This window comes from Macrosteles quadrilineatus, unplaced genomic scaffold, assembly GCF_028750875.1.
Source record: "Macrosteles quadrilineatus isolate MER2022 unplaced genomic scaffold, UCM_ALF_1.0 Scaffold_4__1_contigs__length_99947679, whole genome shotgun sequence".
NCBI classification, from domain to species: Eukaryota; Metazoa; Arthropoda; class Insecta; order Hemiptera; family Cicadellidae; genus Macrosteles; species Macrosteles quadrilineatus.
In genome coordinates, this window is record NW_026542597.1 from 28,949,191 (window position 1) to 28,976,683 (window position 27,493).

The following is a 27,493-nucleotide window of genomic DNA, read 5'->3' on the forward strand; positions in this document are numbered from 1 at the left end:
TATAAATCTATTGACCAGACACATTTTAAGCTTTTCTTACAAAGTTACCTGAATTTTAAGCTAATTTCAGAGACTGACGTTAAGTTACAGTATTGATTCCTTACACAATGTCAAACATGTTTCATAGCCACCATTATTGCTTTTAAGTTAAATCACCTACGCAAGCACATATCTTAGTGGGTAGATGTAACTATTGCAAGTTGGCCTAGGGTATATAAGGGGACGAGAGAAAATTTATTTTTCTATTTAGGCCTATTTATAAACCTTTGAGTGTTCAATGTAAGCCTATATGACATACGTGTTCGACTGACTAGTCTGTTGTGCGTTATAGAGGATTCAATGCTCGTGAGCATTAGGAAAAATTCTAAGTTAATACATTGTAAGTTTGAAGACAAAAAATATTCACATCCTTATTCTATCAGTCGTGTTTAACCATATAAATGTTTAAATTGCCACAATATGACTCACATAAGTTAGTAGGCCTAAGTAAATTAAGTTATGGCCCATTAAAGGTGAATAAGCTCTCAATCATAGTACCCTAATAACTTAATATGAAAGAAGCTGGACTTCCATGGCGAAGCATAATTAATGTAGGTAGGCCTACCTAGTATTATTAATTTTAAGCTAAGTTATCGGTATACTTATATTTTACCAATAACAAAATATTTAGCAGCTAGCTAAGAAACCCATAAGTGTTGCCTTACAGCATACATTTAACTTATACAAACACAAAGTCTTTACAGTTACCTGAAGGAGTGGAGCCAAAAACTCTGAACACTGGTACACTTTTAATTTGGGATCCTCTGAACTGAGAGTAGGTTAAGTCTAGCCCTGATTTGGGCGGGCACATGTAGTGATCTACATTGACAATCCTCAATGAAAACATTTCATATCATGTTACAAATACCTGAAATAAAATTTCATGTTAGGCCTAGTTATAGCATACTTAGTTAACTGGTTTCAAATCAAGTTTAGAGACCAAGGCCTATAAAAAGTTTTGATTGGTTTTAAGTAGACTAATATGCGCTTGGAGTACTTGTATTATCCAGAGGCCACCCTTATACAGCGTGCTGCGGGGGTTAGGTTAGGTTGAGTTATCATAAATATGTTTGTAGGACTTTCCTCGTTTCGTTATTTGAATCTAACGATACAAGATGAGTCATACTTTCGCCCGCCAAATCCCCTCCAAGTAGGCCAAGGTCAGGTCGTTGACCGGAGCCGAGCATCAACTGTCACCGCCTTGTATCTGGGTCAGTGCCCTGAGTGATGACTCATCTTGTATCGTTAGATTCGAAAAACGAAACGAGGAAAGTCCTACAAACATAAGTATTTATGACAACCCAACCTAATTAATATAACCGCAGCAGCACACTGTATACCTAATTGACGGAGTAGCTACATGTGGCAGCTAGCGGCGGCGATGCATTCAACTCAATCCTTGCTGACATCGCTGCCTTCTGGGAGGCAGAACTCAAATTCCACTAATTGTAATTGTGTCAAATTTGGACAGTAAGTGAATTAAAGTAAGTTATGTCCCTTCCAATTATATACTGTAGTCATTTTTGGTCTCCCGTAAAAAATTCCTCTAAAATAAGTGGCCTCCAAATAATACCAAAGTACCAAACCCTGTGTAGGCCCAAGGCTAGGCTTATGATGTCTAAAAACTAACCTCTCTGTTAAAATTATCCCTTGCTGTTGACAAGGTACATTAACCTAATTTGTAACATTTAACACAGTACTGTAGATAGATAAATAGACCTACATTAATAGAGTAGCCTACGTAGCTTAACTGCATAGCTCATGACAAAAACCTGTTCAGCTTTTACACAAGATTAAGTAAGTTATTTGTCCAACAACACTGGCTTACACAAGACAAATACAGTAGAGCCTTAACTTATCATGAAAAGTGTTAAAAGAGTGAAATTCTTTGTTAACGTCTAGCAAAAATTAAATAGATTCTGATAATGCTATAAGGGTAGGGTGTAGTTAAGCAAATTAAAACACGTACAAAGAATAATCTAGTCACAAAAGTAGCTTAACCACGACCAGGACCTACCAAAACAACAAATATATTGCTCCAAAAAGGGCATGTCTTCCAACAACAAAGTATCACATTTTCAAGTTTCTTCAAGGCCACACACGAAATCCTCCATCAACAAATTTCATTTTCGACACGACATCATTTGTAAGGATTTATGTTCTTAATTGGAATAGTAATGATATTTACCAAGAAACAAGCGAATGTCCAAAATGAGGTATTCTCAATGGTGGTGCAATTGAGATCGCAGAAAAATATTTATGACATCCACGCACAAATTTAACAGCTTGGAGCAAGAGCAAAGATAGGGCTGACGGCTGATGGGAAATGTGACTCGGCTGTGTGTGTGATAGTGGTGTGGTACACAAATGGCGCCATCGAATCGGATCACCTAATTTCAAATTATGTCAGCTGGTGGAAATATAGAGCATTGTGGGAATCATTGATTTCTCTTTATGCAGACTGGACTGGGTAAGAAATCTAACAATTGACTATATACACATAAGTGTTTACATAGTCAATGATCTAACACTTTAATCGCGGTAAACCATAGCATAGTTTAAAGGTTTAATTTAGCTTAATACTTGACTTTGTCTTTTGCTGTAAAGCATAACGACAATATTTTATTTATTTATATAATAAATGTTGCATTTGCTTAACCTAAGCAAACACAACATAATATTTAATATGATTAAATTATAATCATAGATAAAACATTCTTTGAATTAGTCTGATTTGTACATACTGCTTCACAGCAACTTTATATCCAGTAATTGATACTAAGTAATACAGCAGTTATGTTTTATCCATGGCAGTATCTGCTTTTTTAAATGGATTATATGCATTTTTCTTTTGTTTTTGAGTGGAAAAAGAAAGAAAATTACATTTTCCTACAGTCACCCGACAAAGTTGGCTTCCTTGTACTGTTTATAGTACAGAAAGCTGCTAATTGCTGCATATTTATACTTTGCCGTACGGTTTATACTTTGCCGTACGGTTTATACTTTGCCGCACATCAGGATTCCAACGAAACAACACAAAACAGCGTGGTTCCATTATGCACGTAATCCGTGTACGCTTGGAAATAGGTTGGCAACACTTAAAGATAATTATACTATGAGCAGCTGATTGACTATTATAACTACGATTTAACCTGTCATTTCGTGTTTATAGTTTCGGTATTTCTGAACTTTCTGGACTTTTCTTTTAAACGTTTTTAAAACCTTCCTATGATCTTAATAAACAAGAAAATACCTTTTAAGCATTTTTTTAGGCGCGGAAACCACTTCAAATTACAAAAAACATACGGAACTATATTCTCAAAACGCGGAGCACATTTCTTGCCGAGGAAAAATAGCGGAGTGATATGGACCGCTGGTACTACTTTCTCTAGGGCATCATTTGTGTTGCCAGCTGAACCTAAAAACGTGTTGCATAGTGTTTGAAAGACTAATTATTTATATGCTTTATAGTGACTGTAGGAAAAATATAATGTGTAACACGAGTGAAAAAGGCCTTTGCTGCACTCGAGATCATTCCACACTCGCCTGCGGCTCGTGCGTAAACATTGCTCTCGTGTGCAGCAAAGTGCCACTTTCACCACTAGTTACACAAATGACTATTTCCACAAAAAAAAAACATTAAAAATGTTGATACGATCATAAACATATTACAGCTGTCAACATAAAAACTTTGGGCCAGTTTCTCCACATTTCAGGTTTTAGCAGAGACTGCCTTTTTCCTTAGTAGGACATTATTGACAATACTGTATTTAAAGATATCGACAACTGTTGTCTGATTTTAATGAAATCTGGTATGTAGGTACTATTCCATGGTATCACAAGGTTTTTTAATTTTTTTAATGTTAATTTTCCCATAAAATGACGGAAAATCTGATTCTCGAAAATGGCCCAAACGATTTTGATAAAATTTTAGTATGTTGTAGCCCTTTAAATTCTTAACAAAATTGCAGAACTCCCATTCCTGTACAAATTACGATTCAAAAGTTATTGTAAATTGTATTATTTTCCCATAAAACCCCCATAACATAAGAGAAACCCGCACTTTCGAAAATAAAACCAGTTTTGATTGAAATTTTAGAATTTTTCGATTTTGAACCTTTTATAACTAACAACATAGTGCAACCATCAATTGCTGTAAAAACTACTGTTTGAAAGTTATTGCAACTTATGTTATTTTCCATATAAAATGCCATCATATTGTTACCACGGCCACCGGGGCCACCTTTAACTGCAGTCCGTGGCCTGGTAGAATTGACAACGTCACAAGTCATGTAGTCTTGTTCAGCGCCAGACATCCCATAAGATAACATGGCAGACAAGTGACGCCATCTCATTAATTCGCGTACTGTATTATTAATTTAGTTTCAAATTTATTTGAATATAAATTTATAAAAATATAAAAAATAAAACATATAGAATTGAAAACCAAAACAATATAAATTGAAAAATCTATTTCTGTACAGACAAAGTCATGCACACAATCCAGTTTCTTCTCAATACAATATCAAAGGCTGGGCTTAGAATAAACAATATAAAACTTTGAAAAAAAACCTTGGTTTGCATACCTGATGGGGATCAACTTAGATCACTCCAAAAAGGTAACTCCTTTCAACTTAATAAGTTGATCCGAGTTTTAATTCTGAAATTGTTTATGAATAAGGTAGTTTTTTTAACTAGCCAATCCTTCAAAGTAATTTTATATTTCGTGCCTTCTTAATCCTTGATTTTGTTTTTTAGAAGGTTGAAATAAATTTACCCTGACCCCCAAACATATAGATTTCTTTCAGTTCTACTGAAGTTGCCCCTCTCACTCGGTAGAAGTCGTCGTCATCCATTGCGTCTGGTGTTGTAGATGTGGTTTTTAGTATTCGTGGTTTTTACTGCTTTGCATGTGTGCTTTACATCATTTTTCACGAGCATTACCGGTATAAGTTGACAAATGTAGAGTCCATACAAAGTGAGGATGTTGAATTTTTCAAAAATATCTTTACAAGATATGTCAGCTATTTTCTGAAGCACTTCTCATCTGCGCTACGGTATTTTAGCCTGGGGCTAAAAAAACTTGGAAAAACATTTTACTCCACAAAAAAATCAAATTAGAAAAATAACCAGATCAGAAGAATCAACCAATCACAAGCCCATTTTCATTCAACTCAATAATGACAGTAGTAATCTCACTTAATATCGGCGAATCCATAATCCTTATCATTTGAGCCAATCCCAACCAAAGACAATCGCAACACAACCACATCAACACTAGAAGTAAAAAAAAAACATAGACGACATACTACAGACTTCAAAAAGCAAACAACACACCCATATGCACTCTGAATCAATGTTATAATCAATTACACCAACATTTCAAATCAAACACACCCAATTTTGAAAAACAAATTAAAATTGTATCTAACTGCCAGGCCATTAGACACAAAAAAGAATAATTCACAGAGGACGAGAACACATACACAAAACATAAATACACGAAACCTGAAACAAAGGAAACTTTCAAAAAAGGAAGAAAATTGACGACTCCCCGATCAAATGATTGTGGCGAAGAAACCAAGTAAGAGGCAGTGTGAAACTTCTTGGGTTCTGTTTGGACCTCAAGCTAAGAACTAATTAAGCAATTAAGCTGGAACTCCCACATTGATAGGATCGGTATCTAGGGTAATCTCTTTCCTAAGAAAAATTCGGAACGTCGTCCCGAATCATTTCATGCATTCATCTTATATATAGCAATTTGGTACAACGTACATGGTAGGTCTTACTTACTGAAAAAAGCTCTGAAACGTGTAAGAATTATAATGACAGCCGAAAACAACGAACATGTGTTAGTAGGTAGTCCCCTTTTCAAAGATATCGGTGTATTCTTACAGATTTAAGCCAGTATGTTGAAAATCCTTACACTTTTGAACAAGAATTTCCACCTGTTTGACAGAAGAGAATAATTACACCACCACTAACTCTAACTTATGGCCCTCGACCAGCCCTACACCTCAATATGCCCGATGTCGTCTTACCCACGCCTTGGTCTTACCCGCAACCTAAAGAAATACCCCCGCCGCAGCAAACCTTGCAGAAGAACCGAATTTCAACTTGTCTGATTACATTTTTACTAAAATATTTCCATAAATAAGACATATTTATTTCCTATTTAAATAACATTAGATTTAACGAGTGCTTAGGTTTGCTGCTAGGAGGAAGGTAAAAAGTGTTTTTTGACCATACGTCAAAAGTTTAGGATGAAATAAATAAATTTGCCAACTTTTATCAATATATATCCATAAACAAGTAAACTTCAACAATTTTTAATTTTCTCCATAAGAATAACATGTGGATTTTAAATTACACTATTTTTGAATTTTCTCCGTGACCGTTAGGCATACAACAGCGCTTCAATATACTAAATTATTTATTTTTTTAAGCTCTACAAAACGGTTTAGAAAGAAATTGCAAATTTTTTTGTTTTTAGGGTCAAAAATGGGAAAACCCCATTTTTACCCCATAATCCCCTGTTCCCATTGTCCGATTATGCTGGATCGCGAACTCGTTCGAATAAACGTAGGTTTATTCGTTTGTACGTTTATTCGTTTGTACCATGGTGGAAGGAAAAAACATAGGTGTGCTATTCCCACTTATTCTGACGTCACTCGGATTGCAAACAAAAGATCATCTGATTGTAACTGTCAAATTAGTATATGTATTTGTTTTGATTTGGTTGTTATTGTTTTTATTATTATTATTTTTTTTACAGCATTTATTTCTGGTTCAATGTAGACATTATACACAGAAGTGTTAACAAAATTAAAAAGAAATTAACTATAATAACATCGTGGGTTCGCCCAAACCTGGTACACCCTGTAACATAATTAATTTAGAGAATAATTTAATCGTCTTTAGGCTTCATTCATCCAATAGATCTTGAGGGAGCCTTCGACGTAGCCTCCTGTTCTCAGTTGCTTCACCAAGATGAAAAGTTAATGCACCAGGAACACCGTTTAAAGATTTTAGAAATTTTGAGGTGGTTTTTTCAATAAAGGCCGAGATAGACTCCACTCCTAGTTCTTCATGTATATGCCTGTTTCTAACAAACCAGGGAGCATTCACCGCTATTCTTAGAATTTTGTTTTGAATCACTTGAATTTTGAAGAGTTTGTTTTTTGATATAGCTAATCCCCAGATAGGAGATGCATATGTAATCAAGGGCCGAATTATTGATTTGTAGATTAGAACTGTACAAGCTGGCTTCAGAGTAGATTTCCTATTGATTAATGGGAAAAGCTTTGCAAGGCGTGCATAACCTTGGGACAGTTTTTGATTAACGTGGTAGTTCCAATTAAGTTTTTTGTCCAGCCATACTCCAAGATATTTTATGGCCTGGTCATCAGGGTTCCAAGGTAGAAAGTTACCATATATTTGAATTTCATGTGGCAATGTATGTTTTTTCAAGGAAAATATTTTTGTCTCACATTTAGTTGAATTTAGGCAAAATTTCCACTTGTAGAACCAATCAATGAGAAGATCCACAGAGTATTGCAGGGAATACGTGGCCTCGTGGATGTCGGAATGTTGGCACAGGATAGCAGTGTCGTCGGCGTAGAGAGCTAATGAGGCGTCTTCTGGAAGAGGGATGTCTGCCATGTATAGATTGAATAATACAGGGCCCAAAATTGAACCTTGTGGAACTCCTGCATTGACTCGTCGTACAGATGATTTGGAAGAACTAATTTTAACAGAGAAGGTCCTGTGACAGAGAAACGATTTTACAATACTGGTTAAATATTTTGGAAATCCGAAATTAATCAATTTAAAGACAAGACCGTCATGCCATACCTTATCAAATGCCTGAGATATGTCAAGAAATGCCGTTACTGTGTGCTGTTTCCTCTCAAACCCTTTGACTATCGTTTCATATATTAGTAGGATTTGATGTATGGGCGAATGTTTTAAAAACAATAACAACCAAATCAAAACAAATACATATACTAATTTGACAACAACAACACAACAGATCAGATGATAACAATCAATACAACATGTGTTGATGTTAACAATCAATGGTAACAATCAGATGATCTTTTGTTTGCAATCCGAGTGACGTCAGAATATGTGGGAATAGCACACGCGTTTGTACCAAATAAAATGTCATCAAAATCGGATCATTTTTGCTCGAGTTATCGCGCTAACGGACATATATATATATATATATATATATATATATATATATATACACATATATATACATATATATATATATATATGTCATAATAATTCATATATATATATATATATATATGAATTTGAACGGATGGTGTTTTTGGCCTCTAGGGACCTCAAAATGACAAATTAAATCGGTCCCGGGTCCAGGTTTTACCATAACACTCCATAACACTGTTTTCTGTTTTCCACATTGTAAAACACGAAAAATGTCCCAGCACCTAAACAAGATTTTTTTTTCAAGAAAATCAACGATTCGTTTTTCCTCTAAAGTATTTGGCCTTTAAATTTAACAGCATGTCTACTCTATGGTAATCGTGCGTAATAAATCTTACTCGTTGCGTCGACTTTTACATTTCCCTTTTTTTCATTGCCCTAACCTATTTTTACATTTGCATTTTACAATTTCATTGATGATTGATTCAATTATTACTCACTAGCCTAGTTAGTGAATCATAAATTTCACATAACAGGATACGAATGTAAGTAATCAATAAAATCAAATTCCGTTTGACTTATTTTGAAGTGTGTATTAACAATTTTCGATTTAATATGTGCCTCTAGCCAAGATGAATAATCTTTTGATATTCTTGAGCTACAAGTTATTTTTTACACTTTAAATTTACTAATATCATGAATGCCATTTAAAATAGCATTAGGCATAAGTTAGGCCTAACTAATCAAATAGGCTAGTTTTTCTTTATAATCTATAATTTAACATAGGTCTACTGTTACTGTATCATCTCACATTACAGGTTTAATAGAGACCAGGAAGTAAAAATTTGTCATGTCAGTGGGCCTTAGGCCTACCATGAATAATTATTTAATTGCCAATTGGTACTAACTTGATGAATAGGTTGCACTTTAGTATCTGCCCTACACTCATTCGAATGAATATAGCCTATCGATTTAAGTTAGGCCTAGGCTTTATACAGGCCTGTGAATGATTTCATTCGATATAACTTAAGTTAAATCAAGTTTGGTTAGTTCCTAACCAGGGCCGTCCCTAGGGTTGTCAGCGCCCGGGGAAAATGTTGTCGCAGTGCCCCCTCCCCCCAGTACTAGTAGCATTTGCATATTTTAGCTTCATACTACATTACGTTTATATTTTTATTACACCTAAGTAGGCCTATAGCTCAACCAAAGCTTGTTGTGCTTCGGTACCCTACTTGCCACTAAAAAACTAGGTAGGCCTAGAAGCCTACTTATGTCCGTGACCAGGTCCGCTTTTGTCCAATTTTAATTTCTGGTTTATCACCTGGCTGCTTTTAGGACCCCTCTCCTAAACCAAGTTTGTCGCGATCCAGAATGATGTGCTTTGCAGCCTCAACAAATAGCAAAGTCAACACTCCTGTTTGTCATTGATGATATCCAGAGTATGAAGGTCTTTCCTGAGATCATCGTATTCTGTAATGAGAGCAAGAACCTGCTTGACCTGACCTGTTTTTTATGTTTACTGCAAATACCAAGTCTTTTCTTGGTTAGGCGTATATATTTGTTTTGGTTTTATTATTCCAAAAATCCATAAAATAGTGAAAACACTGAAAACAATACAGTTAAACAATTCTACAACAGGTCAACTTCAATTGTTAATTGTTGTATTTTTCTTTTTTCTCTTAAATATTTTTTGTACCTATTATTGGAAGGGGTTAAACTGTTTGTTAATATTGAACAATATTTATTTATCATAGTTGTTAGCTGATATGTTTTAATTCGTTAATGTTGATATATCGGATCGAAAAATAAAATATCTGGTACATTGAAAAAAAAATCGTAGATAATAATGAATGTTCCCTTTAATAGGAAAGTACCAAACAAAGCTCACTGTTAATAACCTGCTCGCTGATGATACCCTCTTCCTGATGTTAATAATGGGGTAAAGTTTGCCAATATTATAATAAATTATTATAGGCCTATTCCTGACATAAGCTGAGTAGGCTTAACTAATATTTCATCCCTAATATTTATGTCTCTAAAAAGAAGTTTTAATAAACACACTGTTTAATGGGACAGCCTAGTATTGCTAGGTTTGAGACATCTTTACTTATCCTATGGTTATAAATAAAATATTTTTTTTTTCTTTCAGAAAATGCCTTTCAAGTTGAGATTAAAGAAGAGCCGACAGTACAATGTTGTTTCAAAATCATTGTTTGTAATATGTGTGGAACTTCTCGACAGCACAACAATCGAGTGCACTTTGTCTGCTGAAAGTGTCGGGAGAGAATGCCTTGACAATGTTTGTCAAAGACTTGGTCTCCAACAGGTAATTAATTTTGACTTGTATACCTATAGGTTAAATCAAATTAGTGAGACCATTTCAACTGTAACACACCATCTATTGTATTGTGATCTTGTTTGAAGTAAACCTCAAGCAAATCTGCATTTTGTAATTTGGTGGAAATCTAGAATATATAGCGTACCGTACTGTATATACTAGTCGAAGGCTAACAAAATTTCTTTCTTAATGCTTTGGATTGAATTACTCTTAGATAGTGGCGAATCTTCAGGATCAAGATAATTTGTAGAGTTAGAGTGTACTATTCAATAAGGTGTTGGAATACAAATTATGTTGCTGACATAGCTCTAAAGTTAATTTTTTATGCAACCTAATATACCATAGACTCACAAAGCAGAAAACTTGTTTTGGTTCAAACAGCGATAGGCCTAACTTGCAAATAAACATTCATCAATAAAATTCTATTTCAAATATGCTACAATCTGCGAGTATCATTGGTCATTAAATTATAAAAACACATAAGCTGAATTTAGTATAGCCTATCCTAACAAACTTTCATGTTGTAGCCAGAGTTTTTCGGTTTGCGCTACATTTCCCGCAGCGGGTCTCCTAGATGGGTGGAGCTCGAGCGACCACTCAAAAGGCAGCTCGACAAACATGCACGAGACTTCAATCTCTACTTAAGGGTTATGTTCTATGTCACAGGCATCAATCTTCTACACGATGAAATGACGAGGTGAGTATAATTTGACAACTAAGTAAAGTTTTTATTACGTGATGTAAAAATGTTTCTTGATTTTTTTTTTTTATAAAATACCTGTGGACACAATTCTTAGAGTATTTCCCATATAGGGAATAAGCTAAATTACCGTAGGTGTCATGGTAAGGCCTAGTTCCTGGGCCGATTTACTTTCTCGTTTTTATGTCCCCAGATAGGTACCAATAATGCAGTTGTAAATCGTATATAAGTTATGTGTGTGTTTCTGTTAGCACGATAATTCTAGTAAAAATCAACAGATTTCAATAAAATTTGATACACACAAACAAAAGTATCCATTCAAACGAGTCCGCGAACAAGCATGATCGAACTATGGGGACAGAGTCTTAAGAGTAGGTCATGGGCAAAAATTTGGGTTTTTCAAAATACAATATTTTGCTATTTATTTCTAAGTCATTCTTTAGATCTAAAAAAAAAACAAATAATGTATTGCACTGAAGCCTGCAGCAGTAGTGTAAATAACTCCCAATGCAATCTTAAAGACCGCAGATTTTAAACAAGATGTTGCCATGAACGTGGAAAACCACGACGAGTTTCAATGACCAGGGGAGACGATTATGTCCACATCAATGCAGGAGATATTTAAGATTTGGTCGCAATCACGGAAAACAATGATGATGTTTCCATGGCCATGCGAGGTGATTAAAAAGGTCCGTGAGAGTTTTCATATTTAGCCGCGGCCACGGCTTTTGCTGGGATAAACGAATAAAACATAAGTGGTTATGTTTAGGTTGGGGTTAAGTAGTCCAAGCAAACTAAACAAACTTACATAGGGATCGTTAAAAAAATTGCAAGAAAACGTTTTATGGTTTTATTTTGTAGAGTTGGGTTTGCAGAATGACATACTAAAAGTTGCCAAAAATCGGTGCACGAGAAAATCACTAAAATCACAATTTAAAATGGCGGCTTTTTCCAACATTGGACAAATAAAAAAAAAAAACATATTTCACATGCATTTGTTATGCACATTTTTCGAGATTTTAACTTGGGACCACCGCCTGTATTTATTGGGTGGTTAGTAATTCATTTTGATATGGAACATGTTTTTGGCCGCCATCTTGGATCCGCCATATTGGACATAGATATTTTTTTTTCAATGTAATGATAGTGTTGTGACACATCATTACCAACTACATTTTTACACTGATTTCAATGCCAAAATCCGTTTTTAAATATCTATATTCATTTAGAAGATATATTAAAAAAAAAAAAAAACTCTCCACCATACATTTCTTATGGACGTTTCGTAGTTTGATAATTGTTTTAAAATTATTTTTCTTATATCTCCAGTTCTTATTGACGCTTGTAGTTCGTTCTAGGCTTAAAATATTCAGTAATGTAAGGGCTTTCATTTGAGCTCTTGATCATTAAAATCAGACGAGTTAAAGACCAGCTACAAACCTCAGAACAATATTAAATTTAACTTTTTAGAAATATATTTTTATTAAAAGATTTATAACTCGGGTTGTTAATACGTCACCAAGTTCTTTCTGGTCTCAAATTACTCAGTGAATGTTTAGCTTTGATTTTATTAATCACTAAACAAAATCTGACAATTTTAAAATGAGTCATGGTTCTTAATTTAACATTAAAATGTATTTATTTTGAAATTTGTCTTTAGTTAAGGACATATATCCCAAACCCTAATAACTCCCGGAAAGTAATCCATAGCTAAAATAAAAGTCAATAATTTGGCGAATTATTTAAGACTATAAAGAGATTTGGGAGTTATTTAGAATTGGGGATATACGTCTTTAACTAGAGTCAAATTTCAATATAAATACATTTTAACGTTAAATTATGGTCCATGACTCATTTTAAAATTGTCATATTTTGTTTAATGATCAATAAAATTAAAGCCAAACATTTAATGAGTAATTTGAGACCAGAAATAACTTTGTGACGTACTAACAACCCAAGTTATAAATCTTTTAATAAAAATATATTTCTAAAAAGTTAAATTTAATATTGTTCTGAGGTTTGTAGCTGGTCTTTACCTCATCTGATTTTAATGATCAAGAGCTCAAATGAAAGCCCTTACATTACTGAATATTTTAAGCCTAGAACGAACTACAAGCGTCAATAAGAACTGGAGATATAAGTAAAATAGTTTTAAAAAAATTATCGAACTACGAAACGTCTATAAGAAATGTATGGTAGAGAGTTTTCCTTTGAATATATCTTCTAAATGAATAAAGATATTTAAAAACGGATTTCGGCATTGAAATCAGTGTAAAAGTGTAGTTGGTAATGATGTGTCACAACACTATTATTACATTGAAAAAAAAAAAAATATCTATGTCCAATATGGCGGATACAAGATGGCGGCCAAAAACATGTTCCCTATCAAAATGAAGTACTAACCACCCAATAAATACAGGCGGTGGTCCCAAGTCAATATCTCGAAAAATGTGCAAAGCAATTGCATGTGAAATATGTTTTTTTAGTTTGTCCAATGTTGGAAAAAGCCGCCATTTTAAATTCTGATTTTAGTGGTTTTCTCGTGCACCGATTTTTGGCAACTTTGAGTATGTCATTCTGCAAACCCAACTCTACAAAATAAAACCATAAAACGTTTTCTTGCAATTTTTTTAAGGTCATATCCTATATTTCTCCGACTAAAGGGGCGCCACCTACATACAGTGCAAAGAGATGCTGCTTAATGTACCTACGCCACTGGCCTGAAGCATAGCTTAATTGCTTAATAGTTATGGAGATTATTTAAAAAATGTAAATTATAAATTCCAAACTGTTGTAGTTTGCTTGGTTATATTTTGATAAATTTTTCTGTTAATTTTATACCAAGCTATTAACTTAAAAAAACAAAAAAAAAACTTTCTTACCTTTACTGTAGCAGCAAACCTAAGTACTTATTAAATGGCTTTGTTTCTAGCCTAGTGGATAGCTCCTGGACATCGGTACTGGGGGGACGGACGTTCCATGCCCGGCTTATCTACAACACATGCCCTTTAAGTGTTTTGAGCACACTGCACACTGCCTTTTTTAAAAATGCCACCGACATTGATAGCAAGAAATAAAACCTAGTGTTATTTAAATAAATAATCCATATTATTTTTAGTGTTAGAAATATATATGACATGTTAAAGCAACAAATATGTTATTGAATAGGCTATCCAATCAGGTAAATGAAAATTTGCTCGGTCGGCAGGTTTTCTGTGTCAGTAGTATTTTTTGTATTTAATAAAATGGCAAGATATTCAAGTCTGCTAAAACTTATAACTATAATAGACTTACTATAAATAGCTACAAGAGGTTCGACCCGCAAATTCACGGGTGTACAGAATCCACCCAACTTTGACTTTATATTTCATTTAGAGGGCCCAAGTTCGAGAAATTGTCATCTGAAGTGAAAGGATGTTAAAAGCAGCGGAACCTTCATACATTACGTCCAAAGGTGGCCGAGGTGGGTACGGTTGTACCTGAACTCGCCGCTCTCCTTCACGACGTCTTTGATACTTAAATACTTGTCAATGAAATGGCGACCTGTTAAAGATCGGTGACAACCTCTTGGAACGAACAACTTACATGTTTTGTTAATCTCATATTTATCGTGTTCGAGCACTTTTAATCACTCACTTGTATCAAACAGCTAGAATTGCTTCACTGCCCATTCGCCGCACCTCTTTTAAGAACATAAAAGTAAATAATAAAATAAGTAAACAAAAATCTAAACAAACAAACTATATTTTCAATTGCATTGGCCAGCTGTTGTTCACTAAATTAATCGAATAACGTTAACTTCCAAAACATGCAAGGCGTAGCCCTTTGGAAATCAGCCTGTGGGGCAGAGCACTTAGGGAGTTCGTCCATATCAATACTTTTCGGCAAATCTACACACTCTAAGCTTCATTTTGATATGCCATATGCCTATATTTTTATTTGGTAAATGACCTTAACCGTTTACAAAAAATTTGATTGTATCACTTTAATAATATAATAGATCATCAAGATTTGATTGGTAGTATTAAGTTATATAGTCCACATTATCTTTACTAGTTATTTCCATTTCCTGTCCAATCATACAATTGTATATTTTTTCTTCATGCAGGTATCATTACTTCTTACAATTGAAAAATGACGTAATCGAAGGAAGAATGAGCTGTGATCCGAAACAGGCTGTGCTCCTGGCCAGCTACTGTATGCAAGGTAAGGTTATGTCTACTAGGACATTGAAGTAAAAAGTTGAATTCCTAGGTTGTCACCAGAAATTTCGTTGACATACTTTTGGTTGATCGCATATCATATAATATTGAAATTATCCTCACTGGTTCATGAGTGACAAGGGTTTATAACTTTTGCTATGCGACTACCCTACAACTAGATACTGTACTTGACAAACAAATTCATTCTAAATTGAGAATCGTAAACTAAAAACTAGTTTGTTTGGTTAACTTTGTTTGGCTGTTTCAGCTGAATTTGGTAACTATGATGTGGAGCGACACACTGCTGAGTATCTGAAAGACTTTGCCTTGTTTCCGAAGGTGAGTTTGTTTGAGTTTGATATATTTCCGTGTTAAATTACTAATTTTTATACTAATTTTTATGGCCAAACTTTTTCATTTCGGGTTGGGTCAAAGATTTTGACTCGGGGTCTTGGGGTCAAAAGTCTTTGACACGAAATTGGTTTGCAAATATTGGCTTACAAATAATACCTGTAATATTACAATTAGGTTATATATAATATTGTACAAGACCCTCCCTACATTACAGTGAAATCGTGAACATTTTCTGCGGCCACAGCAAAATGAATTATGAACATCATTTGCAGTCAGGGCGAAATTGTGAATGTCGTCTGTGGTCTTGACAAAATTGTAAATTTCATTTGTGTGCAATTCAAAATTTTGAACAACTTCGCAGTCACGGCAAAATCAAGAACATCTTCTGAAGTCACGGTTGAATCAAAAACATATTTTGAAGTCATGGTAAAATGTTGACATCTTAAAAAGGGGTTACGACAAATTCCTGAGATTCATGGCGATGTCATAATTGTCTCCCACGATTGTAATCACTGGGAATAACGGTAAAACTGTCAATTTTTAATCTGCTGCTCATCATTGCAGACCAGTTCTGCAATTGTGTAAAGCCCAGAAATAATTTTGTGTTTAGTTAATCCAACTTTAGTTTTTTACTCAAAAATGCTTTTTGTTAAGATATTGACCTTATATGAATGATAAAAAGTAAATTCAGGCATAAGAAACACAATTAAACTTTACACTTTACCCAAAGGTTTCTAGAATATCTCACTGACATCAATTTTACCAAAAAGAGGTTTGAGTTGGGAAGAGTGTTCAGTTGCCAGTCTTCAGGTTCAATGGTATCTAGGTGCGTTTTTGACAGTGTTGCCAGTAGTATCCTAACTTAAGTGTTTATTTTATGTTTTTGGTGCTTCTTGTGCCGGAAATGACTCTTTCTCATTCAGGTGTTATCCCAAAGGAAATCAAACCTTGTGTTCTATCCTTAAATCATGTGTTTGGCTTGGCATTCCTGAATCTTTTTATTTAGCAGAAAAGAATTATAAACAACTTGGCTTTCATATTCCTCAGCACTTGACTCAGCAAGGACACCTAGAGAGCTTGACGGAGGCAGTGATACTGCAATACTCAGCCCTGGCGGGGCTGGCGCAAGGAACCGCTGAGGAATACTACATCTTAGCGGCGCAGCAACTGGACGGCTATGGGCAGGAAACCTTCCTCGCAAAGGTAATTAATCTATACGTGTATCCACCTAACATTTTCTTTGCAATTGCATTTAATAATTTTATCTAGGCAGCTATATACATTGTGTAGGCCTACATTATATTTTAAGATGAATAACATGAATGCAGCCGGTAAGTGTACAATGAACTGAGGTGATCTTTGAAGTTTTCTTACTGACTACTATTAAACTTAGCTGTTTCCTTTAGCCAGAACCACTATTGAAAGATCAGTGTTGAACAGCTGGTTCCATTTTCAATATGAAGGAGCTATGGAAAATCTTTTTATTTTATCAGTAAGGACAAAGGATTATTTCTAAATTCAAAACAATTGGCCCCGAGGTGGTACAATATGAGGATATGTCATGTAAATCCTTGATTTTATCAATCATAGTTAGGGCCACCTGGAACTATCTTACACTTAACCCGCATATTTATGAATTCTAGAGGTTGTCCAACGGTTGAAAACTCGACCAAAAATATATAGGCCCTAATGTACATTGGAACTTTTTCCACTTGTTTTGATTTTCTGTTTATATTTCGTTGTTATTTCGTCACCATCATGGCAACCCATGTTAATGTGTTTTAAGTTTTAATTAATTTTTGTGCTTATTTTTTATCCTATTTTTATTTGTAAAGGGATTCTGTACATCTACCGAAAATATCTTTCTAACAGTATGCGTAGATTTTCCCTGCGATGCACACGAGCTGAGAAAAAATGTTTTCAAGAAACATGCTTGCCTTGTGCTGTGGTCTATTAGCTTCTATATACAGTAGACTCTTGATAATTCGAAATTGGTGGGACAAGCATAAAAATTTGAATTATCAAGAGTTTTGAATTATCAAGAGTTCGATTTATCGGGAGAAAAATAAACCATTCGAATTACAGAGAGTTCATTTGTTTAATACATACAAAGGTACAGCACGTTATAATAAAACATCATACCGCATTTTAGTACACAATCAATGGCTTATTTTTCAGTTACTGTAGTTGCAAAGAAATCTATTATTTAGCGCCATATATTTCGCCAATAGCTGAACTATCAGCTGTCGACAACTACATTTGTGCTCAAGGAGATGTCGCGCAATCTAGAGATCGGATTGCCAACTTAGAAAAACAAGTCAGCGAACTAACTCAGACTACTGCTCTAACTAAACAAACATCAAAACATCCAACACTAGCCTACCATGGGAACAGGATGTACTGTACTGTATAGTTTCCTGTTATAACAGGCAGAGAGATCACTTCGAATTATAGAGTGTTTTGCCGACGAAACTTCGAATTACTGCATGTTACAAATTGACCTGCCCTCTATTTAAACTTTGAAATACCGAGTGTATCAAAATGCATGGTAAAAATTTGAATTATTGAGAGATTCTCTAGGGACTGAGCCTTCATTTTGAATTATCGAAAGTTTTGAATTATCAAGTGTTTGAATTACCAAGAGTGGACTGTAATAATAAATCTGATATAATAGAACACATTATTTACATAGACAGTATTTACAAAAACCACTATATTTACTAAGAAAAATGTAATTAAATAAATAATAAAATTAACCAACAAAAAATACTCACTCAACCAATTTGCAAGCGCCATAACAGTCCAAGGACTATGTAGTAGATCTTCATAGTCATTGCAGTTTGGGGCTAGGAAAATTAATCTCATATTGCTATTATGCTTATAAAACTGCTAATCCTGTATTTTTAACTTTTAAATCTTCAAATTCATCTGTTCTCTGAAGAAAAGTACATTGTTGAATTTATAAATTCACATTTTTTATCAGTTTGTATTTTCACATGATTTTTGTACATGCAGGATGAGAGTGGCAATGAAGTGGTCATTGGAGTTTCTCTCACTGGGATTGTTGTCGCTTCAGAACACAGCCACACTTCTAAGTTTTACAGGTAACAAGTTTTCATCAATTTTTTTCTCTGTTTTTTTCATATGTAAAATCGTAGATTCAAACAGTTTTTATAACATAGCCTGTACCATTTTTGGTACCTTTTGTCAGTATATGACATGCGTTATTTGTTTTAGTTAGTTGCTAACTGCTTTATCAGTCAGTTAAATCTTTTGGGATTAAGTTTTTTTCCATGAAATAATTGTGAAGCAAAATGGTATTTACCAATAATACTTCTGGTAATAATTATCTAACAAATCGGCAATTATTAACCTTGGCTACGAAAAATTCTTGGGGTATGTGAATGATTTGAAATTGGCTATACCTAATGGACGCATAGTCCAATACGTGGACGACACGACTCTCTCTTTTAGTTCCAATAGTGTTAAACAGTGAACAGATAGAAATTCAATGTTTTGTTGAAACAATTTCTTGCATTCAATCCTTTGAGAACAGAAACCTCAAAGTCAACCCCTCGAAGTCATATTGCATGATATTCAAAGGCAGCTCTGCTCGGAATGCATATCGCCCAACTGCAATGACACAGTCATCGAATAGGTTGGGTTTTCAAAATTCCTCGGAATGCTCATCGTTAGTGAGCTTACTTGAAATGAGCAAGTGGATAGTCTTTGTATGAAGGTGTCTTCAGCAATATATTTGCTGAGGAGCCTTTCACAACATTGTCCTACTGAGTTGTTGATGGCTTATAGTGGTTTGATTCAGTGTAATGAATACAAACCCTTTAAGCAAAATGCTTATGGAGATTAGTCAGACTGGAATTTTGCTGCCAAAATGAACTTTGCTGTCTCAGTCAGCTGATTTGGCCGCACGCTCGTGATGGTCTACCTAACGGCCGCTGCAGGAACGATCGAAAATTCAAATATTTCCAGACTGAAATCTTTACACAAAGACATTGCAGTTCTTAAAGGGTTTGTAATCATTGTACAGTGTCACCTCTCATTCGGCATTTTTTTGTGGGGAAATTGCTCCCAGAGAAATTTCAACCCTCTTTTTATTCTTTGAAAAACGACATCCGTATCATAGCTAAACTTATACGTAGAGAGTCACGCTGGGATGCCTTTTGGAATTATAACTAGCACACGCTTGCTGGGCTGTACATCCTAGAGACTGCATTTTTTTGCAAGTCTAAAGGATGCCTAATACAGGGGCAGAGATATACACAATTAATTACAACACTAGATCCAGGGACGTGTTTAGGCCAGTGCAGCACAGGTTAGCCTGTTAGCAAAATTAAGACGCTTCTTAGTGTCAAATGTGTTCTACTTGGTGAATGAGTTCATGGACCATAGGGAATAAATACGCATTGGCTAGAAGTTGGTTTCACTGTTTCACCATTCCAATGCAAAATATATAACACTCTGGCTGTATCTTTTTAGTCATATTATAATTTCATGCTTTATATTGTTCTATTGTGTCCTTTTCTTTTATTTTGTGTGTGTTGCACAAGCTCATTGAATTGTCTAAAGCAATAAATAATAGTATTATTATTGTTGTCATTATGTCTTTTACTTAACTCTCCAATACTGCTCTAATAATTTATTCCTTAATTTCCATTATCAGATGGAAGGACATTACCAATGTGATCAACCACAAGAGACACTTTGGTATGGAGTGTCAGAGTCCTGAAGATACAACGCAGTTCCAGCTAGCGGACGTAGAGTCTGCCAAGTACGTCTGGCGGATGTGTGTGCATCAGGTGAGGTATTGTTTAGAAAGATATTGGAAGCCTATTAACCCTAGGATATTTAACATCAAAATACTGTGTGGAACATATCCAAGCAGATACTTGTTGAGCTGGTACAGAACAATAAACCGTTCTGAAAAATTTAAATTGCCGGCATTAATTAGGAAATTCTTGTTCAAATTCTTCTTGTTTTGATTTATTCTATAAATTCATGATCTATTACGTTACTGACTCAGCCACCGAGTTGCTGGTTTCTTACTTCTGATCAGGGTTCTGTGATTCCGCCTTCATATTAGGACATAGTATGCCACAACCTCAGCTAGGATAACAAATCAAGAGGTGTATTTGTTGCAGCACACATTCTTCATGCAGAACGAACAAGCATCAGAGTCTAACAATGCTGCTCAAACAGGTCTTTTCACTCAAACTTCAACTGAGGTAATCATATTAGACTGTATTATATAATAACTAGTTTGCAATTTCCATTGTAAATAAAACTGTTATTACTATTTCCCCATTATTTGCATTCCGTGAGGGAGCTGTGCAAGCAAACCCTAGTTTAGTTGGTTCAATTATAATTAAGATTTTTAGCACTATCTGCTATTGAAATGGGTGACTATGTAGTAAAAATTAGTTAATATTAGTCAGTAACTAAAACATTATCTCCTTTACATACGTTAACTTTAGCTCAATGTTACAGTGTTAAGTTCAAAGATGAAAGATTGTTGCTAAATTGTTATACATCATAATTATTATCAACATTTATTAAAACTATTAGCTTCATATAAGTATATTCATGTATAAATTACAGTATTTTCCGTGTGGTTGGTTTCAGGACGCACAGCTGGGCAGCAGCAGGGAGGAGCTGGATGGGAGGGACGTGGGAGGAGGGGTGGGGTGGGAAAGGGAGGTACAGAGAGCTCAGTCCACCTCCTGTCTGGACCTAGCTGCATCACAGGATATAGACAAGCTCAGGTGAGGTTAAACACACTAACTTATGGATCTATAAAGTCAAGTGGCTCAGCTAGCTTACTTGGGAAAATTGTCTACGTTATTTAGATACACAATGAAAATCTACCAAACCTTACACCGATATTTTGTCCTAATGTAGGACTTCACAGGGTAGCTATAAGAGAAACTTTAGATATCTAAGACCGTATTTTAAGCACGCAAAGTAAGCCTCATGTGAGGGATGTGGTTGTCTTGTTGCAGAGCAATGCTGCCCTCTTACTGTCCAGCCCAATGTAGGACTTCAGAGGGTAGTTATAAGAGAAACTTTGGATATCTAAGACCGTATTTGAAGTACGCAAAGTAAGCCTCATGTGAGGGATGTGGTTGTCTTGTTGCAGAGCAATGCTGCCCTCTTACTGTCCAGCCCAATGTAGGGCTTCAGAGGGTAGTTGTAAGAGAAACTGTGGATATCTAAGACCGTATTTGAAGTACGCAAAGTAAGCCTCATGTGAGGGATGTGGTTGTCTTGTTGCAGAGCAATGCTGCCCTCTTACTGTCCAGCCCAATGTAGGGCTTCAGAGGGTAGTTATAAGAGAAACTTTGGATATCTAAGACTGTATTTGAAGTACGCAAAGTAAGCCTCATGTGAGGGATGTGGTTATCTTGTTGCAGAGCAATGCTGCCCTCTTACTGTCCAGCCCAATGTAGGACTTCAGAGGGTAGTTGTAAGAGAAACTGTGGATATCTAAGACCGTATTTGAAGTACGCAAAGTAAGCCTCATGTGAGGGATGTGGTTGTCTTGTTGCAGAGCAATGCTGCCCTCTTACTGTCCAGCCCAATGTAGGGCTTCAGAGGGTAGTTATAAGAGAGACTTTGGATATCTAAGACTGTATTTGAAGTACGCAAAGTAAGCCTCATGTGAGGGATGTGGTTATCTTGTTGCAGAGCAATGCTGCCCTCTTACTGTCCAGCCCAATGTAGGGCTTCAGAGGGTAGTTATAAGAGAAACTTTGGATATCTAAGACTGTATTTGAAGTACGCAAAGTAAGCCTCATGTGAGGGATGTGGTTGTCTTGTTGCAGAGCAATGCTGCCCTCTTACTGTCCAGCCCAATGTAGGACTTCAGAGGGTAGTTGTAAGAGAAACTGTGGATATCTAAGACCGTATTTGAAGTACGTAAAGTAAGCCTCATGTGAGGGATATGGTTATCTTGTTGCAGAGCAATGCTACCCTCTTACTGTCCAGCCCAATGTAGGGCTTCAGAGGGTAGTTGTAAGAGAAACTGTGGATATCTAAGACCGTATTTGAAGTACGTAAAGTAAGCCTCATGTGGGGGATATGGTTATCTTGTTGCAGAGCAATGCTACCCTCTTACTGTCCAGCCCAATGTAGGGCTTCAGAGGGTAGTTGTAAGAGAAACTGTGGATATCTAAGACCGTATTTAAAGTACGCAAAGTAAGCCTCATGAGAGGGATGTGGTTATCTTGTTGCAGAGCAATGCTGCCCTCTTACTGTCCAGCCCAATGTAGGACTTCAGAGGGTAGTTATAAGAGAGACTTTGGATATCTAAGACCGTATTTAAAGTACGCAAAGTAAGCCTCATGTGAGGGATGTGGTTGTCTTGTTGCAGAGCAATGCTGCCCTCTTACTGTCCAGCCCAATGTAGGACTTCAGAGGGTAGTTATAAGAGAGACTTTGGATATCTAAGACCGTATTTGAAGTACGCAAAGTAAGCCTCATGTGAGGGATGTGGTTGTCTTGTTGCAGAGCAATGCTGCCCTCTTACTGTCCAGCCCAATGTAGGACTTCAGAGGGTAGTTATAAGAGAGACTTTGGATATTTAAGACCGTATTTGAAGTACGCAAAGTAAGCCTCATGTGAGGGATGTGGTTGTCTTGTTGCAGAGCAATGCTGCCCTCTTACTGTCCAGCCCAATGTAGGACTTCAGAGGGTAGTTATAAGAGAGACTTTGGATATCTAAGACCGTATTTGAAGTACGCAAAGTAAGCCTCATGTGATGGATGTGGTTGTCTTGTTGCAGAGCAATGCTGCCCTCTTACTGTCCAGCCCAATGTAGGACTTCAGAGGGTAGTTATAAGAGAGACTTTGGATATCTAAGACCGTATTTGAAGTACGCAAAGTAAGCCTCATGTGAGGGATGTGGTTATCTTGTTGCAGAGCAATGCTGCCCTCTTACTGTCCAGCCCAATGTAGGACTTCAGAGGGTAGTTATAAGAGAGACTTTGGATATCTAAGACCATATTTGAAGTACGCAAAGTAAGCCTCATGTGAGGGATGTGGTTATCTTGTTGCAGAGCAATGCTGCCCTCTTACTGTCCAGCCCAATGTAGGACTTCAGTGGGTAGTTATAAGAGAGACTTTGGATATCTAAGACCGTATTTGAAGTACGCAAAGTAAGCCTCATGTGATGGATGTGGTTGTCTTGTTGCAGAGCAATGCTGCCCTCTTACTGTCCAGCCCAATGTAGGGCTTCAGAGGGTAGGTGTAAGAGAAACTGTGGATATCTAAGACCGTATTTGAAGTACGCAAAGTAAGCCTCATGTGATGGATGTGGTTGTCTTGTTGCAGAGCAATGCTGCCCTCTTACTGTCCAGCCCAATGTAGGACTTCAGAGGGTAGTTATAAGAGAAACTTTGGATATCTAAGACCGTATTTGAAGTACGCAAAGTAAGCCTCATGTGAGGGATGTGGTTGTCTTGTTGCAGAGCAATGCTGCCCTCTTACCGTCCAGCCCCTGACTACGAGACAGCTGTGCAGCAGAAGTACAGAGGTCAGGGAGCTTTACTGTACAGCAGTCAGCCTGAGATACATCAGGGCCATCTACACGAGGTACACATAGTGTGGTTAACAACCACTTGCCAATAGATATGAAATATTCAATTGATTAAACACCTTTGGTTTTTAGAAAATTTTTAATTAGTCATAGTTGATCAAAATTGTTACCTTTGTGAGTCCAAGAGACTATTCCTTGATTGATTCCACTATATCTTTTTTATCATGGATCTTCTTCATGAAAACAAAAATTCAATTGTTACCTATATAGTTTTTGAAGAATTTGGAGCACATCGCCAATAACTTTTGCAAACCACTTTTGTTCAAAATTTGCTGTTTGAGATGCAAATCAGGCTGTCATCCTCCACTTAAGCCATCCATCATATCTTTATAGGATCTCTCTTGCCAAGCCCTGTCAAAGATTGGCCATGTCCTCACTAGTTGCACACAACAACTGACCAAGATAGTTTTTGAACCTTTTATCCAAATCCCTTCACACTTTGTTTTGCCCCAAAGCCGGGGAGACAACATGTTATTACCAAACGGTTCTCAAAACTGTCAAAACCCAATTGAACCAGTTCTAAACTTGACTTCCGGACTGCAATATCTTTCACCCGTTTTTGTTGAGTAATGCTCACCTAGATAGATGTAAGGGAAATTTTGGTTATGTTAGTTGTGTTGTGATGAGCGATAAATCGGCCTTTGAGGCTCACCAGTTTCAAGACAGTATTGGACAGCAACTAAGTTCAATAAGATATATTTTAAGTTCACTCATTGTGTAATAGCATGTGTTGTAACCGTAAGATACCATGTTTCTGACAGGGTGTCCGGTCGTATGGCAATGCCTACAAACACTACCCAGATGTTGCAAGGGTAGATAGAGTCTACATCGACCCAGCGCATTCTGAAGATGCAGTATCTGGTCTACATACGTACGGGTATGTTGTTATTTTTTATTTTTAATGTATAAATAATTTATAAATAAAAAACTTTTTTAAAACAAAACTTTTTAAACACACTAAAAAGTAGAAAATAGTTTATAAATATGTTGAGAGTATAAATACTTGTAAGATTTAAAACGAAAAACGTGGGGTGCATGCAATAGATAATTTACAATTACCTTCACCTATTAAACTAATGTATTATTATCAATTAATTGCATGCACCCATCGTTTTTCGTTTTAATTCTTACAAGTATTTATACTCTCAACATATTTACAAATTATTTTCAACTTTTTAGTGCGTTTAAAAACGTTTTGTTTTAAAAAAGTTTTTTATTTAATAAATTATTTTCTACTTTTTAGTCTTTAATGTATAAATATGTTAAATATATTTTACTAGCTGTGTGCCCGTTCTACGCACGGGGATCTTATAGTATTCAGTTGAAACCTTCTTATATTAAGAACAGCAGTTGGTTTGCATATTTTCAGATATGTTGGCAAAACTATTATATATAAACCTTCGCAAGTACAGTATCTGACAGTTTCAAGCCAAAACAAACCCAATTATATGTCACCCGGATCGTGTTGGTCAATATGTTAAATCCAATGATTAAACTAAAATATGAATTTTATAGATCTATGAGGCATATCCCTAAGGTAGGCCTATAATTGAAAGTTACTTTCCACAATGGTTAAAAGTATTTAAAGTACTACCTGAACCTCGCCATTTAACACTTTATTTCGGATATCTGGAGCAGAACCTGTACCTCTTAACCTCTGCTCTTCGAACTGTCAAATTTAAGTATTTACAGCTGACTTAAATTAATTGATATGTTTACATTCTTTCAAAATGTAAACATGGAAAATGTGGAAGCCCATGGGGCGTATCCCGTGGGAAATATGAAAATTAAATGATATAATATTGCATTGTCATCCATTTGTGAGCTATGTTTCAAATTTCAAGTCTCTAGCTCATCGGGAACTTCGTTTAGGATTGATATCAAAATTTGTAGGGAAGCGACTAGCGAGCTAATAAAAACAAGCCCATGGGGCGTAGCTCAAGGGAAATATGAAAATTAAATGATATAATATTGCATTGTCATCCATTTGTGAGCTATGTTTCAAGTTTCAAGTCTCTAGATCATCGGGAAGTATCAAAATTTGCAAGAAAGCGGGTTTATAAAAACAAGCCCATGGGGCGTAGCCCAAGGGAAATATGAAAATTAAATTATATAATATTGCATTGTCATCCATTTGTGAGCTATGTTTCAAGTTTCAAGTCTCTGGCTCATCGGGAACTTAGTATAAAATCGATTGCAAAATTTGTACCGGACAAGAAAGCGAGCTAATAAAAACGCTTTAATAACTGAAAGTGATTAAAATCTTACAGGGCAGTCGTCAACTCTAAAAACAAAAAAAATTTCAATGAGAATGATTGTGATTAGAATGCCTAGCAGTCCTTGATCATTGAAATATAGGCTAAGTAAATGTTAATGGCTAAAGAACCAGCTTATGTCAGTCAAGAAACAAAGCATCACAGATCATCTTATCCATTCTTCACTTAGACTAGCTATAGACCAGACTTTTTTACCTCAACAGGTCTAAAGCTCTAGTTTTTTCGGAAAGTGTTTTATCGGAAAAATGAAAGCTCGGCTCAGCCTGAGATTGGTTTTTTATATTAATTGTACTAACAGTATTGACTTAAACACAATATTATACATGATCTCCCCCCACCCCCCCATATGGTCGCAAAATCATGAACAAAAAATCTAAACATCTTCCGCTGCCTGGGGCGAAATCATGAACATTTTCGAAGCCAAAGCAAAATCTTGAACATCTTCCAATGGCTTGGAGAAAATCTAAAGCAAAATCTAGAGAAAAACGTGAATGCCTTCCGCAGTATTGACAGAATTGTGAACATCCTCAACAGTCTTGGGAACATCATATCCGACTGTCTCTCACGACCAAGGCAAAACCATGAACATCTCATAGTGGTTGCTATCAGCTCGGATATTGGGTAGCATATCGGACATGTTTGCTTAACATCGGAAAAATGATAGCTCGGCTCAGCCCGACCGGAGTTTCACAGTGAAAATATTTCTGTCCTGAGCCAAACCCTCCGCCAACTGTTGGGTCAATAGTTAACACAGTTGCTTTTTGAGACAGTTATTGGTGCATATTTTAAGGGTAAATG

The 27,493-nt window shown here is 35.8% G+C and overlaps 2 protein-coding genes across 3 annotated transcripts in view; one reads left to right on the forward strand and one right to left on the reverse strand.

Moving 5' to 3' along the window:
- LOC128993214 (DNA polymerase zeta catalytic subunit) overlaps positions 1-2,370 on the reverse strand; it is a 57,419-nt gene extending 55,049 nt beyond the window's left edge. The window contains exons 1-2 of one of the 2 annotated variants that reach the window (XM_054416980.1): positions 2,228-2,370; positions 748-907 (exon numbers count right to left, since the gene is read on the reverse strand). In XM_054416980.1, the coding sequence (XP_054272955.1) occupies positions 748-886 (139 nt within the window). In that variant the 5' untranslated portion in view covers positions 887-907; positions 2,228-2,370. Of the gene's footprint in view, positions 1-747; positions 908-2,056 lie in introns of both variants that reach the window. The other variant, XM_054416979.1, reaches the window with a different exon arrangement.
- A 6,286-nt stretch (positions 2,371-8,656) lies between these two features.
- The window catches only part of LOC128992481 (tyrosine-protein phosphatase non-receptor type 14), a 34,911-nt gene continuing 16,074 nt past the window's right edge, over positions 8,657-27,493 (forward strand). The window contains exons 1-12 of the mRNA XM_054416072.1: positions 8,657-8,759; positions 10,364-10,540; positions 11,080-11,249; positions 15,361-15,458; positions 15,723-15,793; positions 16,856-17,011; positions 18,824-18,912; positions 20,490-20,625; positions 20,968-21,051; positions 21,449-21,588; positions 24,292-24,415; positions 25,181-25,296. Of these exons, the coding sequence (XP_054272047.1) occupies positions 10,367-10,540; positions 11,080-11,249; positions 15,361-15,458; positions 15,723-15,793; positions 16,856-17,011; positions 18,824-18,912; positions 20,490-20,625; positions 20,968-21,051; positions 21,449-21,588; positions 24,292-24,415; positions 25,181-25,296 (1,358 nt within the window). The 5' untranslated portion in view covers positions 8,657-8,759; positions 10,364-10,366. The remainder of the gene's footprint in view (positions 8,760-10,363; positions 10,541-11,079; positions 11,250-15,360; positions 15,459-15,722; positions 15,794-16,855; positions 17,012-18,823; positions 18,913-20,489; positions 20,626-20,967; positions 21,052-21,448; positions 21,589-24,291; positions 24,416-25,180; positions 25,297-27,493) is intronic.